Raw genomic sequence first — 20412 nt, forward strand, 5'->3', positions numbered from 1 at the left:
GCTTGGCTGAAATCTTCTGAATTTTCTACTGATGTGCAGGCGACTTTGATAGATCTCCCCTTTGATGGTTTGGATCTGTTTGGCAAGTAGCCAGACGAGGCCTTGGAGAGGTTTAAGCACAGTAAGGCGACGGCTAGATCTCTAGGCCTACAAACCAGAGGATCTTCAATTAAGAGATTCAGAGGATTCGGAAGGTCTTCCTTTCGCTCATACAAACAGCCACAGCAGCAGCAGCAGAATTCCCTGTACAAATCCTACAGGGGCAGAAACAGGAGCCGTGCTTGAGGTAGTCAATCCTCCTTTTCCTCCTCCTCTTCCTCTTCCCACCCCCCTCCTGCCACAGCAAAGAAGCCCTAGATCCACCATTCTGGATCATGTTGGTCCTGTCGGGGATCGGCTTATCCATTTTCTGCAAGATTGGGAATTGGTCACATCAGACCTTTGTGTTCTCAATCTTGTAGAGAATGGATTACCCTCCTAGTCAAGGATTTTGCACAGAGGACCACCTACTTCTTCTGCAGGAGGAAGTCCAGGCATTACCAAAAAAAGGTGCAATAGAGGTGGTTCCGGAGCAGGAAAGGGGTCAGGGATACTACTCCCGGTATTTCTTGATACCCAAGAAGGATGGCAGGCTTCGTCCAATCCGGGACCTCAGGATCTTGAACCTCTTTCTGAAGCAGGAGAAGTTAAAGATGCTCACTTTGCGTAGGTTCTTCAAGCTCTGCAGCAAGAGGACTGGATTATGTCGATCGACTTGCAGGATGCGTATTTTCACATTCCAATCCTGAAGTCCCACAGGAAGTATCTCCATTTTATGGTAGGATCGCAACATTACCAGTTTGCCGTTCTTCCGTTTGGTCTTACTACTGCACCTCGAGTCTTCACCAAGGTAATGGCGGTGGTGGGAGCCCATCTCAGAAGGTCGGGATACCAGTATTCCCTTATCTGGACGACTGGCTGATCAAAGCAGAGACGCCAGAGAAGGTGCTCCATCAACCGCAGATTACAACTCAATTGTTCTACAGGTTGGGTTTCTCGATAAACGTGCCCAAATTTCACCTGGTGCCCTCTCAGCGCAACCTGTTCATAGGTGCGGTACTGGATACCACTGTGTGTCGGGCATTCCCTCCTCCACAAAGGATTCTCGACATACAGGAAATGATTCCTTTATTTTATAATGCAGCGGTTGTTCCAGTCCTGAAAGTCCTTCGTCCGCTCGGTCTGATGGCTTTCTGTATTCTGTTGGTCAACCATGCTCGCTGGCACATGAGGGCACTCCAGTGGTGTCTCCGCAGGCAGTGGTATCAGCACAATGGAGATCTCAGGGAGTCAGTGAGGATCTCCAGAGAAGCTGCCGCAGATCTATCTTGGTGGAGCGTGGAGGGCAATCTGTCTCAAGGGAAGCCCTTTCATCTGCCTCCATCGGTGGCCCCAGTGATAACGGATGCATCCACCCTAGGGTGGGGTGCTCATCTGGGGGATCTGGAGATCAAGGGTCTTGGTCTACAGAGGAAAGGTTGCTTCACATCAATCTTCTAGAGTTGCGGGCGATACGTTTGGTGCTCAAGGCCTTCCTCCCTTCCCTTCACGGTCAGTTGGTTCAAATCCTAATGGACAACACTACCGCGATATGGTATGTCAACAAACAGGGAGGAGTGGGATCGTATTGTCTTTGCAGAGAGGCTCTGCATCTCTGGTCTCGGGTTCAGGACGATCAGATTTGTCTGATGGCAAATCATCTGGCCGGAGTTCTGAACTGTTTAACAGGCTGGTGACTAAAGTAAAATCAGGATCTCCTGTGGACCCTCTTAGACCGGCGCAGTTTAGGGAACCTTCCATTCTTTGTCTCCCGTCTCTACGTCCGCTTATCAACCTGTCCTTTTCCTCGGGCATTGTACCAATTAAAAAAATCTTAGATCCTACCCAGAATGGTTTTCGTGCCGGTCACAGTACCGAGACAGCTCTACTCTCGATGACGGAACATCTGCGGTCAGGGCTGGATTCTGGTCAGACTGCGGCACTGGTGTTACTTGACCTCAGTGCCGCGTTTGACACGGTTTCACACTCTATTCTGCTGCAACGTCTGGAGCAGGCTGGTATCTCTGGCACTGCACTTGACTGGTTCCTGTCATTTCTAGCTGATCGTTCATTTAGGGTAGCGATTCCGCCCTTTGAGTCCAAATCCTATGCTCTCGAACAGGGAGTGCCTCAGGGGTCGGCACTGAGTCCCACTTTGCTTAACCTGTATGTGAAACCGCTGGCTGCGGTCGCCAAGCATTGGGGCATGAATATGGTCTCTTACGCTGACGATACGCAGCTGGCGGTGACACTGAGTGGGAGGGCTGACCTTGAGGCCCCAAGGTTTCGGGCTGGACTTCTGGCAGTAGCGGGCTGGATGACAGATAACTGTCTTCAGCTCAATGCTAAGAAGAGGTTTTGATCGTGGGTATACAGAGCAGTCTATGGGGCGATGAATGGTGGCCTCCAGAGCTAGGTGTTACTCCAACCTTGGTGTCGGAGGTTAAAAACCTGGGTGTCTGGCTAGACTCTGCCCGTAGCTTTTGTAGTCACACAAAAAAAGTGGCAGCTACTTGTTTCGGAATCCTGCGAGGACTTAGGCCTATTTTGAAATTTTTTGATTCCCCTACCAGGCAGTTGATCCTGCAGGCCACCGTCCTATCACGGCTCGACTATGCCAGTTCGCTCCTGTTGGGGGCCAATCTGGCAGAAGTCACCCGGCTGCAGCGTGTTCAAAATGCTGCCGCTAGAGCCTTGGTGGGTTTACCGAGGTTTTGTTCCGTGAAAGAAACTATCCGGACATTACATTGGTTGCCTATGGCACAACGGATCGATTTTAAGATTCTATGCTTGTCTTTCAAGATCCTTAAATTGTCCTCCCCCCAGATACTGGAGAACCTTCTTATTCCTTATGTACCATCTCGGTCACTAAGGTCTTTGGGTCAAAATCTGGTTGTGGTCCCGCGGTTTAACCTCTGCCGTGCTGGGGGACGCTCCTTCCGAGTTTTAGCTGCTAAGTTATGGAATTCACTTCCATCTCAAACTCGTGGATTGGATAATTTGCTGGAGTTCAGGAGGGCTATAAAAACCCATCTGTTCCCTTCTGCATCTTAGTATTCTGCCTTTTGTCTACCTGAATCTTAGATGTCTGTTGTGTTGTGTCTTTTGCCTGTCCATACAAGTGCGTATAACATAACATAACATAACATAACATAACATAACATAACGTACGTGCAGACAGTCTCAGTCGGCAGTTCTCAGCCGACCACGAGTGGAGGCTTCATCCGGAGGTAGTTCGTCACGTCTTTCGGACATGGGGAACACCTCAGGTGGACCTGTTCGCCACTCACGAGAATGCTCATTGCCCGTCATCCTGCAGTCTCCAGTATCCGATGAAGGGAGCTTTGGGAGACGCGTTTCAGTTGAGTTGGGGCTCACAACTCCTTTACACGTTTCCTCCAATACCCTTGATTCCTTGGGTTCTGAGGAAGGTTCACCAAGACCGGGCCCAAGTCATATTGATCGCCCCGGATTGGTCAAGAAGGGTGTGGTACACAGATCTTCTCCACCTCTCCTCGTGCCCTCCGCTCCGTCTCCCTCTCAGGGCAGACCTCCTCTCGCAGTCACAGGGGCAGGTTCTACACCCCCACCTACAGAGCTTACACCTTCATGCCTGGGAATTGAACGGGACAACCTGAATTCTTTTTCTCTCCCACCTGACGTGGTGGATGTTATTTTATCAGCCAGGCGGCACTCCACCAAGTCTATCTATTCTTATAGGTGGTCCAAGTTTGTCTCATGGTATGGAGAGAACTCCATTGACCCCTTGATGGCTCGCTTGTCCGACATTCTTCAGTTTGCACTCTCTTTGGCTCAGCAGGGATTTGCTGTAGCAACAGTGAAAGGTTATCTTTCGGCTTTGTCGGCATTCCTTTGCCTGCCGGACCAGCCGTCCTTATTTAAGTCACCTGTTGTTTTAAGGTTCTTAAAGGGTCTTACCAATAAATTTCCTCCCACTCCTTTTATTGTGCCTCAATGGGACTTGAATCTTGTCCTTATTTTCTTTTTTTTTTTTTACATTTTTGTAAACCTTTATTGTGCCTGAATAACAGAACAAATACGGGCCCACAACCATCAGGTCGGCCACGGTATGACATCAGCACAAGTGCAAGCAATACAGTCCCCCCGCAGCTGTGAATAAGAGTAGCAAACAATGAACGTTACATTGGAAAGAGTCACGCCGCCGGGGGAGAGGAGAAGTGAAGGTTAATTTTTCAAATTTTTTGTCGTTTTCATCAAAAGAAGGCAGTGAAGATAAAATAATAAGCGGATTCGAGTCCGCACAGTAACTTCACACTATGGGTAGGCGACGTTATATCTGAAAACATCAACGGAGGTTTAACATCCAGTACAGTGTGGCGGTGCAAATCAGAAGCAAACAATCTACTACCATTCACGCACCCCAAACATCGTCGCCCCATCCCTACCATACCCAACCCAGACCCGGAGTCGAACCAAAGTAAAAGCGCAGAAAATAGAAAGGAAGGCCCATAGAACTAAGATGATATCAAGCTACCCCACCCACCCTGCAACATTGTGGAGGCTACGGCCTGCCCCCCCCCCACAGAGTGCCTGTCGCCCCGTAAAACCCGAAATATAGACAAGGAAGAAGAAGGAAAGAAGGAGAAGGAAAAAGAACATTAATACCTATGATATAGGGAGTGAGAGAGAGCGAATCTATCTACCGTCCCAAAAAGAAAAAAGGCGGGGAGGAGCCCACTCGATACCAAATCGCCCGGAGGTCCCGACCCTTCACTGAGACCCACAACATAAACATCGGCATTCCTGAAAGTCAAAACAGAATCAAATAGTCTTACAATACAATTGTGGAGAAGCATCGTGCGATGTGCGCCCAGTAAACACGTTAGCCAGTTCCAACCCCATCCCCTTCAGCCAGCTAAATCAATCAGCAGCGAGAGAGCAGCCTAGCCCTGACCCGATCGTGGATGTAACCTCCCGCAGACTTCCCCGGGAGAGCCTCTCCCCCCGTGCACATCAGGGCAACATGGCCGCCTGAAAGAAGAAGACGAAGCAGGATCCCAAAATGGCCACCGACCATCGATATAAGTTCCTTTGTCCTCCATGCATAAGTCCATAAAGGCCACTGAGGAATAGAGAGTCCACGGGGAGAAGGGTGAAGACCACCAGTCAGAAGTCGACACGTAGGACAAAAGTTGCTCCTCTGAGTCCCCAAATAAACTCGGTGGTGCAGGCGGCAAGAAGTCACGCCCGGAGGAAAGGGGAAACAATGTAGCTGTCACGGGACTGGAGGGCTGCAAGCCGTAGGCCGCGGTAGAGGCAACCGCAAGTGTAGCATCAGCACAGGCACGGTGAAACATTGTAGCATCATGGAGTGGCAAAGGCAGATTCACACTCAGCTGGGGGCAGACGCTGCGTTCGCGATTCACGGCGGTCAACATGGCGTCCAGTTGAGTACCCAGTGTTTTGAAGCCATCAAACATCTCCGAGCGGAGTTCACGGAGGGCGGCAAGGATAGTCCCGTAGGACAGCGCAGGTCGCAGTTCCCTTGAGGCGAGGTCCTGCACCGGTGCTCTCAAGTCGGTGTCCCGCGCCGGCAGGGCAAGGCTGTCTACGGGCAGGAGTGTACAAGCTTTCTCCGGTCGCGGGAGAACAAAGGGAGCCATGGCGCCGGGCATTCGATAGTGGAGCTGGGGGGGGCGCCGCATAAGCGAGTATCTCCAGGAGACCTCGACACCGCCAGCACCAAAGGCAAAACGAGCACACCTCTCACCAGCCGTTTCCCACCAGGCTGGGCAGTGGAGAAAGGTCAGTAGTCTTCGCTGTGCTGGTTCGCCGGACACCATGCGCCGCTCACCTTCCACTCGGAGTGCCAACAAAGGGAAACACCGTCCACGGGCTTCTCAACTCGGCTGTCCCAGTCCAGGCGTAGTCTGCATTGGACGTCAGCTGTAGTGCGGCGGCGACTGCCTCACTCGTAAAGGCGCCGCCACTGAGTCGTCAGCGCTACCCAGCTGAGCGGACCATATCCGAGTCCCAGGAGCCGACGACGAGCGGCAGTGCAGGTGAGGGTCCGGGGCGGGGAACCGTACTTCGAGTTTCCCCAGCACCCGAGCACGCTAGGAGGTCAAAAACGGATCCATGCGCTCAGCTCGTCCTCATACGCATTCCGCCACCGGATTCAGTCAGGAAGGACAACAGGATTTCGTTGCGGAGCTCAAGGATCGGCGGAGCCGGGCGACTACACGTCCGCTCCGGTCGCCATCTTGGCTCCTCCCCCTCTTGTCCTTATTTTCTTAATGGGTTTACCTTTCGAGCCCTTGCACAGGTGTCCCTTGAGGTTGTTATCTTTTAAAGCGGTCTTTCTGATTGCGATTACCTCGGCAAGGAGGGTAAGTGAGCTTCAAGCTCTAAGTTCAAAACCCCCGTTCTTGACTATTCATGCTGAAAGAATGGTACTCCGGACCAGGGCTGCTTTTCTGCCTAAGGTGGTAACTCCCTTCCATCTGGGGCAGTCCATTACCCTCCCTATCTTCTATCCTCCCCTTCACCCTTCCAAGGAGGCGGAGAGACTTCACCGTCTGGACCCTAAGAGGGCGGTGAGCTTCTACCTTGACAGAATCAGGGAGTTCCAAATTGATGATCAACTCTTCGTGGGTTTCGTTGGCTGCAGGAAAGGCAGAGCGGTGCACTAGGGCACGCTGACTAGATGGATTGTCTTGTGTATCAAGATATGCGACTCCCTGGCCGGTAAGGAACCTCTAGAAGGTTTGAGAGCTCATTCTACTAGGGCAAAGTCATCAACATTTGCCTTGTCTAGGGGTGTTCCTGTGGAAGACATTTGCAGGGCGGCAACTTGGGCCTCCCTCCACACTTTCTCAAAGCATTATTGTTTAGATGCAGAGGTGAGGAGGGATAGAAGGGTAGACACCCTCCTCAGGGAGTGGGACTGCTGTGGGAATCTATTCGCAAGGTGAGGAATCCACTGGCAGATGTATCCATCAGAAGAACAAGTTACTTACCTTCGGTAACGTTTTTTCTGGTGGATACAGTATGGATTCCTCACTGACCCACCCGCTTCCCCGTTGTCCACCCTTGTATACTTATAATCGTTGCTATTGCTTTTGTGCATGTTGTTTTTAAGGCAATGTCTTGTTTCTTTTTGCTCTACTGCATTGTCTTCACACTGTGTGTTACCTTGATTATTTGTACTGTGTACCCTGTGTATATATACGTTTGTCGGTCCCTCCGGGTGCCTCGAGGCCATGGAAAAAAGGGCGGAACTGATGTCATCACACCAACAGGGTCCTATTATGGATTCAGTGACATCAGCGGAGCTGCGCGCAACGCCGTTCTTCTGTGACGTCGTCCACGTCGGCGTGATGAGCTGCGAAAGAATTTTCCGAATGTTGCTAACGCAGGGGATATTCACAAGGAGAGGAATCCACAGGTAGATACTGTATCCACCAGAAAAAGCATTACCGAAGGTAAGTAACTTGTTTATTTGTTCCCCCGTGAAATGGATTTAAATAAGGAGAAGGGTTATTGTTCCAATGTGAAGTTGATCCAAATATCGAAGTCAAGCAAGGCGATTAATATGTGCTTACAGTGGACAGTCCACTGAAGTATGACATAAAAAACTGGCAGTGTCTTCATGCCCCTGAGTTAACACTGATGCCAAAAACATGTACTGACTTGCTAACAATGACTGTTAAAAACGTTAAGGGAATGCATTTCAGCAATTTAATTCCTCTTATTTCATATGCTTTACTTAATCTTGCATTTCTCAAGAGTTACCTATTTTATAATGTTGTGGTTTATCTTTATTTTTTTCTTTGCATACTGTGAAGTTTGAGCCATGCTAGGTGATTATGAGGGTCTTTGATTGAGCACGTAGGCGATAGATAATGCTGAAACCAAACAAAGTGCCTATCGGTTGGTTGGCTTCTCTACAGAGCACACAGAACAATGTCTATGTTTTCCATTTGCAACTGAAATTCTGTGGATATGTGTGTGAAGGGGGTACACAGATGTCAAAATATTTGCAAAACAGAAGTAAAAGAAATTAAAGTGCTTACATTTGAGGGAGTACAGTGCATGTTTCGGGGCAGTGAAGTGACAGGTGCGAGGAAGTGCATTGGGGAAGAGTGAAAAGAGAATGCTGAAGAGCAAAGAGAGGTGGTTGAAGATGTGCAGATGGTCACAATATGCAGAGAAAAAGAGGATCCATATCTAAAATAAAGCCCACATAACTGAAGGCCAAACCTCCTTCCACAGGCCTCAATTCTATTTATTTCACAAACTCACAGTTTCAGAACTGAAACATTTCCGATGTTAATTATGTATAACAAATCATTGTTGTTACCCATTTATCTTAAACAGCTAACACCCATTGACAAGGCCAATCATACTAACAGGTGTTAGGTGTCAGTTGTTGTATCATTTATATGGATACAATTAAATCTCTGAGAGAAACCAAAATACTGGTCAGGTGGCACACTATGGGAATCACAGACCTTTATAGAGAAACCCCACTTTTTTCATCGTATTTAAAGACCTGTCTGCACATATTTCTATATGACTGGTTGCAGCCAGCAGCTGTGGGTGCTTCTCGAAGTCTGGTTAGAGCATATTTTTCCAAGGTTAATTCTGCATGCAGTGCAAGACACTGGGCAAGCATACATTTTAAAGGACTAAAAATGTATCCCTTACAGTAACTGTTGAACATAATAATGCAGGAAGATATGGGGCAGTTTTTTATGTGGTTAATATTTCAGGATTATACATTCCCCACTACATTATAAGCCTTGCTTTATCGCTACCTTGATTCGCTTGAAAATGCATCATTTGCCAATATGTTTTTCATTTCTTTCTCTGGAGAGGGACTCACCCAGGACCCCAGGTTTGTCCATTGAACTTGTTCACATCGCTCTCTATATAAAAATCATGCCCATCATTTATGCCCCACCACTTTCAGATGACACCAGTGTTGGAACCGGGACCACCGGCCCTCTTAGAGTAGCATGGCACAAAGTGGGAAGGCTAAGTATAGAAGACAATTGTGACGTACTTGCGCAGCACACAATACAACACCCCAGCGCAAACCCAGCAAAAATGACACCACACCGTCTTGGTTAAATAGAAAATAGAGAGGCTTTATCCTTTTCTTGCATTAAAAAGGGGGTGAAGTTTCCAGTAGTTGATAAATTAGGGCTTTGGACATTCCATGTTTGGTTTAACTACATTAATTAAACAGTACATTGTATTGAATTCTCTCACAATAGTCAAAGGGCCAAATATTCAAATACATTCAACTAGGCAATCAGCAGGGAAGTATTTTACTCATAAATTGATAGGAACATGCAGCAGTTTAAACTAAGCAGGTGAGTACATTAAATACTGAATTGGCAGATGTCTATATACATTTGGAACACCCATGTAAATGCATTAGGTTTTGATTTAGCAGGTATTTGCATCAAGTTGAATTAAGCCGGTGAATACATTAACGTTAGGACTTCATTGGTTCTAGATCCAGAGTGCGCTGTCTCTTCCTAGCTCCTGTGCACAAAAGTGCTTATGGTTGCTTAATTTCAGGGGGGGAAGGATCTGGTACCAACTCTCTTAATATGAGCTAGTCACGTTGTTAGAGGAGAGAAAGGATTAACTTAGGGGCTCAGTTATTGGTAGTCCCCATCCATTACGGTACCCCCTCCCGGGTTGACTCCGCTCTTTAAGCCCCCACCCTCAATTACGCCGTTCCCTTATACCTCTGCGCCCGTCCGGCGCCTCTGTCACTCTCTGAGAGGCGAGACTCTAACCTCCCGTTTTGCGTTTCCAAATTTGCGATTTTTACCGAATCGCAAATATGGATTCGCAAAACGGGATGCATCCTAGAAAGTGCTAAATATTTCCGATTCGGTAAAAATCGCAATTTTTACCGAATCGCAAATATTATGCGATTTCAAAATTGCGAATTCGCTATTCCCATTGATTCCTATGGGCCAAAAGGCCCATAGGAATCAATGGAAATTGCGAATTCGCAATTTTGAATTCGCAAATGTTGATGCATTCCATGGGTGCAGGGGGGGGTCCAAAGGACCCCCCTCTGCACCCCTGAAATGTATTTTTAAATGGATGTTTCACACACACATGTCCTAAGGACATGTGTGTCTGTAACATGACATTGTTTAAAATGTAAATTAGAACATTTTAAACATTTTTCGCAATTTACCACGAGGTTCAACCTCGTGGTAATTTGCACTTCCAAACTTTGTATTCGCAATTAGTTTCAGAATGATGCATTGCATTTAAGGAATCGCAAATTTGCGATTCCTTAAATGCAATCGCATTCTGGAAAGTCGCAAAATTAGCGATTGTCATCACTAAAAAATGATGCATCTGAAAAAGCCTTTTTGGAATCGCAAACGGCCGATTTTAAGGAATCGCACCGTTTGCGACTTCAAAAATGCTTGATGCATGTGGGGGAATGGCCGATCTTTCCCCGACCTCCCGCTCAGGACTTATACACTTCGCCTGAGGCGGGGGCCGGTTCCGCAGCTGAGCGGCGTCGCAGAGACCTCAGAGACCCCACAGCGTGTGGGCCTCCTTGCGCTTTCTCTCCTGTTTTCTCTGGAGAGACAAGCTGACAGTTGGTTCAGCCTTCCGAAGGGCCGCGGCGGCTTTCCCTCCTCTGAGGAGCTCCGACTCGGCAGAGAGGTGACGCGCTAGGCGGGAGTCCGGTTACTAAGCGACCCCACCCAGCGTCTCACGAAGAGCCTCGCGCCGCTCTCCTTTCCCTCACGCTTGGCTCTTGTCAGCACCCAGGCCAGCGGCGGTGAAATATTTGGCAGCCTCGGCACCTCAGCGCTTTGGTGAGGGGGAGGGGGAGGGGTCTCTGATCATTGCAGCGCTGGCAGAATTAGGCAGCAGACGTACACATAATATCAGTACGCTTCTGTCAAGGGCCAGACAGAAGGCAAGGGCAAAGGTAAGGTCCTCACTTCAGGGGTCGTAGGAAGGGTCCCTTGCTCAGCGTTGCTCTCTCAGCATACAACGCCCACCCTACTAGGTTACTGGGGCTGGGGCAAGGCCACTCTCACCAGCTGTCAAAATTAATTAGTCCTTTTAATGTGTGGACACACTGGGGCGTTGTACTCTATGATCTTCTCTCGGACAGGGTCAGATCAACAGGAAGGAGGGCAGTACTCTCAAACCGACCCACAGCCCAAGTAGCCTGTGACGCAATCCCCCTGACGCTGTAGTCTGCACTCCAGCCAGCCCAGCAGTGTGACAAAATGGCCACCCAGTGTCCTTCCTTATATAGCCTGGGTCCAGGCCACTAGAGTGGACCGGAAGGTTCTGGAACCTCCTAATGCTATCCTATGGGCCAGAGCTCTGAGGTAAGTTCTAGCAGGCGTCCATTTTATGAAGCTCTCCCACCCCACCATTTTAGGAAGGCGCACCTGCGCCTCAGCACTGATTGGCATTGGTGAGGCGCCCGGATGACCTAAGGCCACATGAAAAAGAATTGGTGGGAAAAAATGTGTGGCAGAAAGAGAGAAAAATATAGGGGGAGACCACCCAAAAGCTGACAGGTCTAACAACCAGCCGCTGAGAAGGTATAGCAATAGGCGATACACAAGAAGGCTCTTAGCAGACACTGGGGAAACACAGGAAAATATTGGAAGGCACAAGAAACATGGGCACTGATGAGAAACTAGCACCAGAATGAGTGGACATGAGGGAGTCACTCAGGTAGTACATGCCCTGCAGAGACAAGGTATATAGTGAAACATAGGCCGACATAGGCACGAGAAGATACAGGCAAATGGAGGAGCGTTAAGACACAAGTCTGAGACGAGAATACACTGAAAGATGCTATAAAGACATTGGGAAGTCATGAACAAACACAGGAGAACCACAGGAACAAGATCCATGGAAAATATGGACACTATAGGAAAACATGAACATGTGACAGAATTAGAGGTACAAGAAAACATGGACACAAAGAGAATAAGGAAGATTCTAGGAGGCAATTGGAGATGTATACAAAATCAAGCCAGAAAGAATTCTCTCTGTATGAAGCGTAACTTTTACATGGAAAGTCCTCCGCCCTGCTCGAACTCTAGTAAGTTTATAGCAGTGAGGTCTGTTCTTGATAATGCCAAGATTCTCTCTAAAATTCTAGAGACTCTGAAAGGTCTGTTCTATGTAACATTAATACCAAGTCCACTAAGCAGACTCGGATTGTGGCCTCCTGCACTCTGTTGACAGTAAGAGGCCGGTGCCAGTAGACCAGCGGTTTACGTCCTGTAGCATTTTATGTAGCACTTAAATACAGAGTAAGTCTTTTCCAGGCTTAAACCTCGCTGAATGAACTCCTCACCAAAAAGAGGCTTTCCTCTAGTGAAGGTTCTTTTTTCTCCAATAAAGTGTTATTGCCATTTATAACACATGACATTACATCCGAGTGCGTAGGCATTCCTCATCTCTGATTACCACATACCAGCAGTTGCTGCCGCAGTCCATCTTCACAAATTTATGTAAAGAAGTTTGTATTTTGCTTCCAGTATCAAACAACATCCCCGGTGCCCTCCCCTTCCCTCCCCCCACAGCTGTCAGTGTCAGGTGCTCTGGTTACTACGCATTGCCACAGTATCTCCACCAGCTAGAATCATAAACATAGTCGGGACGATGTTCCACTATTACCCCCTTGATGGTGACTAACCTCCCTAGAGGGCCCTTGAGATGTAGATGTATCATCATTCTTTTAGTCCGCCAATATAGCAGCCCATATGCGAATGCGATTCCTTAAATGCAATTCTGGAAGCACCCAAGTTGTGCGATTCTGCCTTAAGAAATCGCAAGTTACCACCTTTAATTTAGTGGGAATTTTCGATTCCCTTGAAAAATTCACTTTTTTGCATTTTTTAAAGTGCCATGTGGCGCACATACATGCCCTTAGGGCATGTATGCTCGCCACATGTTCACACATGCATATTTCAGGGGTGCAACAGGGTGTCCTTTTGGCACCCTTGAAATTGCGTTCGTAATTTGCGAGTACCTATTGGATACTCGCAAATTGCAAATGTCTTCCCATTCATTCCTATGGGCCTCTAATCCCATAGGAATGAATAAGAAGGAATTCCTCAATTATGAATCGCAATTTGCAATTCTCAATTAAGGAATATGTAGGAATTGCAATTATTAATACTAAACCTACATACATTGCATTTTGCAAGTCCTTAATAGCGAATCGCTAAAATTTGCTATTAAGGACTCGCAAACTGCAAAGATGATGCATCTGCCCCTAAGGACCACATTTGCAAAATAAATTATGTATATATGTGTATGGGCACGTATCTACTCATACTGAGAGTTACTATCTGATTAAAAAAGTCCTTAGGCATGCCCCATTCATAGTTTAAAAAGTTGTGAAATGCACATAGACTCATATTGGCTCTGAAGTACCACTGGTTTGTGACTGAGTATACCCTCCTCTAGCTCACAGTCTGCCTGTTTAGTCTAGCAGAATTTATCCCACATCTACACCTGACCTGAGGCTTGGTATACTACTGATCAAATTATAATTTAGTTCTGCCTAAACAATCCGTTCCTGTTTGTAGCAGAGTCTGCACCTAATCTAAGGCAGTGTCTGAAATTGATCTATCTCAAAACATACCTGCCTGCTCCTCTGGGGTTGAATCTATACCTGATGTAAGACATCATTTATCCCGCATGCGGCCTGCAAAGGCAAGAACCGCCATAGGTGGTAAAGTATCCAGTAAGAGTATCCAGTGGAATAGGGGCCGTCGGGAAGATTAAGTGAGCTACTGCCCAGAGTCACAGAATGCTGAGCTGAACTGAGCTGCTACCAGCATCTGGGATTGAACCGTGAACCCCGCGCCCCACAGTCAACCGCTCTGGCCCCCCAACAGTCTACTTTTAATTTACAACAGAATGAACCATCATGGCTGATGGAATACACCACCAATTTAAGAGTCTCACACAAATCTTGCAGGTACAGCTTTCACATGTTTTCTTTCAAGTCCTATAAATGCTTCGATTGCACTTTCTCCCCTTTCTGCCCCTTCATGTGTTTATTTCCAACTTGAACACTTGGAAATCCTAAAAAAGGAACTGATTTTAATTCTCCTTGCTGTTTTCAGGGCTGAAAGTTCCCCATGTTGATTGTGTTGGACAGATTCTGCCGCACAGCATTCTGGGAAGTCTGCAGGAACTGAAGCGGGAAGCGGTTGCAAGAGGTAACACTCAGGTAGGTTAAGCCTCATCTGAATGTCTCCTGTGGGGGCTGTGCCCAAATCGGTTGAACTGTGTACAGAGGTAATATGACCAGCAGAGAACACTGCGACTTTCAATTGAAAGTTAACTCTTGTGGTGGGGAGGGTGTGGGGCTTTAGATTTTGAGTAAACACTGAGATGTTGCCCACAGAGAACAAACCTTTGGTTGGTCGCCACAGAAAAGATCCTGTTTGGGTAGCTCTGTACACAAAGCTTATTCTCGGCTGATTTACTGAGTCCAAGCACAAGAGAGAGAGAGAGAGAGAGAGAGAGAGAGAGAGAGAGAGATGGGACCGTTGTATGGGTTCCTACAAAAAAAGCACAAACATGTAAGCTGAAATCACCAGAAAAGATAACAAGCATGGACAATGCAATTGGTCTCGCCTTTGTTAAAGTTAGAGCTGTTGGTGTTGAAATTAATGTTTTTTACTGTCATTTTTTTTATTTGCAGTGGCGGTATTATATTTGCATTGCACTATTGACAATGGTATAAAAAAGCAATAGTAAAAAACATTGTAATTTTAAACGGCAACAGCTCTAACTAACAAATGTGAGACCTTTTGCATTGAAAAAGTAATCCGTCTTGCATTTGTTGGAGTTGGAGTCATTGGCATTATAAATGACCATGTGGCCCTCTTTTGGCCACATATAGTACTGCAACTTGCAAAGTTGGAGCTATTGGCATAATGACATTTTTTTTTTACCTAGCCATGTTGCAGAGTGCAGTACTATATGTGACCAAAAGAGGTCCCAAGGGACTTCTTCTGGTCACATATGGTACTGCACTTTGCAGAAGATATGGTAAATCTATCCTATCCATAGTCCATTGCATACAAGACAGTATCACAGGTACATTCAAATAGCTATGTCCATATATACAATTAATAACTTTAAAATGTGACAAAATAATTATTATAATAATTCCATATTAGGTTGTACTCTGTGTGGAGCTGATGAAGGGACATTTATTGAGGTCTCATATAAATGTGAGATGTGCTAGTGAGTAAAGTAACCACTGCCAGCCTTACTAAAGACAAACCCTGTCTCCTGCCTGTGGCTCTTCAGGAAAATAGTGCTCTGAGGATGTACTGAATTTTTTTTAGAGTAACAAGACACAACAGGGGATGTTCTCATGGGAGGTTACAAGAAGAGATAAGGTAGTATTAAAAAGGACCTAGTAAGCCTAGTGATGAATGAAAAACATGATTTACAAAGGACAGGGACAGGAGCCAATTAAAAAACAGGGCAGCAAGTAATCACAGCACCCGAGCTACTTTGAAGCAGAATACGTGGACCCTTGAGATTGCTTCTGGGCCACGCAATAACCCCTTGATGATTAATTACACAAGTGGACTGCATTACTAAAGCGCCATCGACATTGGAGAATCAGCACATTAGGGGAGCATTTACCCTTAGCCTGCCACAGAATTTTGAGTGGCCCTGCTTGAGACAGTCCCAGGGAAGCTCACCTGGCCCCACTTCTTGAGGCTGCCTGAAAACCCCCCTCCTTACCCAGTCCTGATGAAGACCCGCAATTACACTTTGAGTGCTTTCCCAGGGTTGAAACGTCAACTTTAGAACTATCTGGACAAGCTTTATGAGTTCTGCGATGAGACTAACACTTGTGGTCCGCAGAGCTATCTGAAAAACCTTGTACTACTGGCTGATTCCCCCTTCTTCTCCTTCCCTTATCCCAAATTATCACTGTATATAGTACACTTTCACGAATATCACTGAGCACCTAATGTCACAATTCTTTCACATATGATGCATCACCATGAATTGTTGACAGCCATGTATATATAGTTAAATAAGGGTATTTATAAATGAAGCAATTTATATAAAAAAAATCTGATGTCATACCCTAGTCGGTTTGGTTTTGCATTTCTTGTGATTTATTCTTTGAAAAGATTTGTTTGGAAATAATTAATTGGCTTAATAGTCAGAAAAATTTGAAGAGATAATAGGCACCCAACAGAACTATTGTTGTATTTATTATTTAAAAATATGGGGCAGAAAGTTTAGTTTTGTTTTTATTTGCTGAAGCATTATTATATTAGCATACCAATATTGTCAATGGTATAAAAAGGCAAAACCAAAACACACTGTGATTTTCAATGCCAACAGCTCAAATGCAAGACCTATTGCATTAAAAATGCAACTGGTCTTGCATTTGTTGAAGTTGGAGTTTTTGGCATTATAAATGCCAATGTCTTTTTTTACCTAGCCATATTACAGGGTGCAGTACCATATTTTGCCAAAGTAGGTCCCATGGGCCCTATTTTTGCCACATGTAGTACTGCAGCCTGTAAAGTTGGAGCTATCCAGAATTGGGGCATCTTTCATAGATTCACATGCTTAGAATCATCCCCGCCAATGAGGTGGGAGTCTTGTGGTATAATAAACCATATACATATAAGTCATAAAAAACATTATACGATAGGCTACTATGAATAGCAAATTCACTACATTAGCCTTTCTTAGTCCTTTTGCAAAAAGAACCAAACTTGGAACCCAGCCAATCAGGCTGCAGCACCCTCTTAGATCCCTCCACAGAGAGACAAACCCTCAGATTATCTACTACACGTCTTGTGACAGGGAGACTCCCTGAGCTCTGCTCAGTTTTCTTTGCCTTTGGCTAACCTTTGTGAGTAGATATGTCTGACTCTTCAAAGAAAAGCTTGTTTTTGCCTTGTTCTTCGTGTGGGAAGAAAAGATTACATTTGGAGGATCCCCACAAGGAATGTATTTATCGTCTTTATCCAGTACACAAGGTTTAAGACTGCAGGCTTTGTAGAACCTTCCCTGCCAAGACTCTGAAGGACAGAGAAGGAAGACTGTTCATTTGGCTGGAAAAATTGAAGGTTACATCTGATGTCGTTTCAGGAGATGATGGCAGTGTAAGTCCTCAGGTGTCCACCCCTCTGGCCAAGAAGATTGATAGATCTGATGATGCCCCTGAGCGACAGAGTAAGACCTTAAAGAAGCCTCACTCTGAGACTGGTCACTCTTCCTATAGAAAAGAGAAGCTTTCATTCTCTTCAGAGGTGAAATCTGGTGAAAAATTGAAGATTTCACTGAAAACTGCCTCAAAACCGCAGAAAACTCTTTCTGAGTCTGTCTCTATCCCGTCGACGTCGGAAAAAGCTCAGTCGACGATGAAATCTCCTCAGAAGGTGACTGATTCCTTGATGTCGACAAAGAAAATCCCGTCGTCTATGATTGCTTAGTTGACGACGGCACCATCGATGATTATTTCATCGCAGTCGACGACGATACAGCTCTCGTCGACGGGTCCACTGTTGACGACGATACAGCTCCTATCGACAACGATACAGCTCCCGTCGACGAGTCCACCGTCGACGACGGCAGCGGCTTCGACGTCGAGGACATCGTCGACGATGGTTTTTCCGTTGTCGGTAACTTCTGTTATGGCTATTTCTACTGATACTGGCTCACCGTCTATAAACATTTCGTCAACACTGAAACGTAAAAGACATCTCTACAGATTACACCTTTTTGACTTCAAAATTATCATAGTAATTCCCATCTTCAAGAAACTATTACCAGGACGTTTCTCATATTTCACCATTACATCCTAGTCACTATCTGGAGGAGTCAGATGATGATGGACTTTTTAGCCCCGCACTTAACCCTTATCAACTCCAGATTAAATATCAGGAGGATGATGATGAGGAAGAGTGCTATGAGCCTTGTGAGTCTCTGCGAGGTCCTCAGGAGTCATTTCAGCAGGAATCTATGGTGCAAATGCCTATGGCTTTGATGCAAGATTTGACTGCTATGTTGAGGGATTATCGTACACACTTTCCACCAACAGCGCCTGTTCCAATACAACGAATTATGCCTACGGTTTTGCAGACTGCTGGTCCTTCCGCCCCTATCATTGTGCCTCAGGAGGTTGTACCTGCACAATTAGTTCAAGATGATGATTGCGACACCGTGGCCGAAGATGGAGAATTACCAAACTCACCCACAACTGTGGATGAATGGGATGAGTACTTGATTCCTACGCCATCCTCACCAGTTCTTCAGGCAGTAGATTCCCCTGCTGAGGATATTGGAGGTTTTCACGCAATTATGGAAAGGGCAGCAACCAGGTTTCATCTTCCTGTATCTGTGAAGCAAACAGAGTGTTTCCTTTACGATTTTAAGGACCAGAGTAGGAAATCCATACTTTCTATCCCTATAATCTATCATATCTGGGAAGAAGGAACTAAGATAATTAAAAATCCATTTTCAGTGCCTGCGATTCTCCCTAGAAATGATAAAAAGTATAAGGCACCAGATAATGCTCCTGCTTGCCTATGTGGACACCCAAGACCAGATTCCGTTATTTTACAGGCGGCCCAGCGTAATTTTCGGAATCCATCCATTCCTGTAACAGCACCGCCAGATAAGGATGGGAGGCACCTTGATAACATTGGTAAACGCTTCACCACCATGGTGGGTGCTTCAGTTCATGCTACAAACTCTTTGGCGATGCTAGGGAGATATGACCACCAACTATGGTTGGACATTTCTCCATACCTTGATTGCCTACCTGATGACAAGAAGCAGAAAGCAAAGACAATACTTTTTGAAGGAGAAAGGGCTGCTTCAGAAATTATTGATATTTCTATGGACCTAGCCTCCTTGGGCTTTCGTCAACTTGCCGGAGCAGCAGTCCTTAGACGACAGGGATGGTTGAAATCCACCACCTTTCGCCCTGAGGTCCAAACGAAGATTTTGGACATACCATTTCATGGTGATATGTAATTCGGGAAGCATATAGATGATGCTTTGCAAAAGATCAAGAAGGATACTGACACTGCCAGAGCCCTTGGCACCATACAATATTGGAAGACTCCTTTTCGGGGAGCTAGAGGCAAAGGATCGTTTTCCTTTCGTGGTGGCTATCAAAGATACGAAAACCAGGGCAATCAAGGACAATATAGTTATCAACTGCAGCAGTCCTACAGAAACCCCCCAGCTGCCGCTTATAGACAACAGAACAGAAGACGTCAACCCCGAGGCAGGGACTCTGCTAGAAAACAGTGATGATTTTTTAGCACCTAAAGCAGATCTGCCACACCTTGTTTATAGGATTTTGAATGTATCCCGATATCTCAACAATTAGAAAAGATTAACCACAGACAAGTGGGTCCCCCTCTCCATCCACCTTTGAAGAAATATCCTCCACATCTTGCTCCCCACAAAAAAGGAAGCAAAATCCATGCTTTCAAAAGGAGCGATAGAAAGAGTGCCTCGTTCTCAGGTGTGGAAAGGGTTTATTCCCGCTTTTTTCTAATAAAGAAAAAGTCAGGGGAATGAGACCTATCCTGGATATAAGAAAGCTAAACCAATATCTTCAAAATAAATCCTTTCGCATGGTCACATTTCAAGAAATTCTTCAGCTTCTGGACCATGCAGATTTCATAACAACATTGGATCTCCAGGATGCATACATCCACATCCCCATTCACCTCAAGCATTGGAAATTCCTTTGTTTCACTGTGGAAGGTACACATTATCAATTCAAAGTCCTTCCCTTCGGCTTACGCTCAGCCCGAGAGTCTGCGAAATTCCTGGCTCCGGTCGCGACTCACCTCAGACTTCAAGGCATACAATTATTCCCTTATCTGGATGATTGGCTAATAAAGGCTCCTTCCTTTCAGCAAGCTTCTCGAGCAACGTCCACATGCCTACAAGTTTTTCGATCCCTGGGACTGTCCCTGAACATTCAAAAATCGTTTCTTTGTCCTTCTCATAGAATTCAGTTTCATGGGGTAGTGTTGGATACTACACCGCCCGAGACAAGGCATTCTTGTCCAAGGAAAGACCATCACGTCTCATTTCTCTGGCTTCAGATCTCCTAAAAAGAAAGTTTGCTTCTGTGAGGATCATCAAATCATTCCTGGGAATACTATCAGCAGCAATTCTGTTAGTACCTCACACCTGTCTAAGGATCCAGCCGATTCAAGTGGAACTAGAAAGTCAGTGGCTGCAGATCTGGGGGTCATTCGACGACCTAGTGCAAATAACTCCAGTTATGCG

The 20412-nt window shown here is 46.1% G+C and overlaps 1 protein-coding gene across 4 annotated transcripts in view; it reads left to right on the plus strand.

Annotated features, from left to right (window-relative positions):
- Positions 1 to 20412, plus strand: part of MYCBPAP (MYCBP associated protein) — a 1064843-nt gene that overhangs the window by 341397 nt on the left and 703034 nt on the right. For all 4 annotated transcript variants that reach the window (XM_086930831.1, XM_086930830.1, XM_086930829.1 and 1 more), the window contains exon 4: positions 14226 to 14332. In XM_086930831.1, the coding sequence (XP_086786957.1) occupies positions 14226 to 14332 (107 nt within the window). The remainder of the gene's footprint in view (positions 1 to 14225; positions 14333 to 20412) is intronic.

Source organism: Lissotriton vulgaris, chromosome 7 (assembly GCF_964263255.1).
Source record: "Lissotriton vulgaris chromosome 7, aLisVul1.2, whole genome shotgun sequence".
Taxonomy (NCBI): domain Eukaryota; kingdom Metazoa; phylum Chordata; class Amphibia; order Caudata; family Salamandridae; genus Lissotriton; species Lissotriton vulgaris.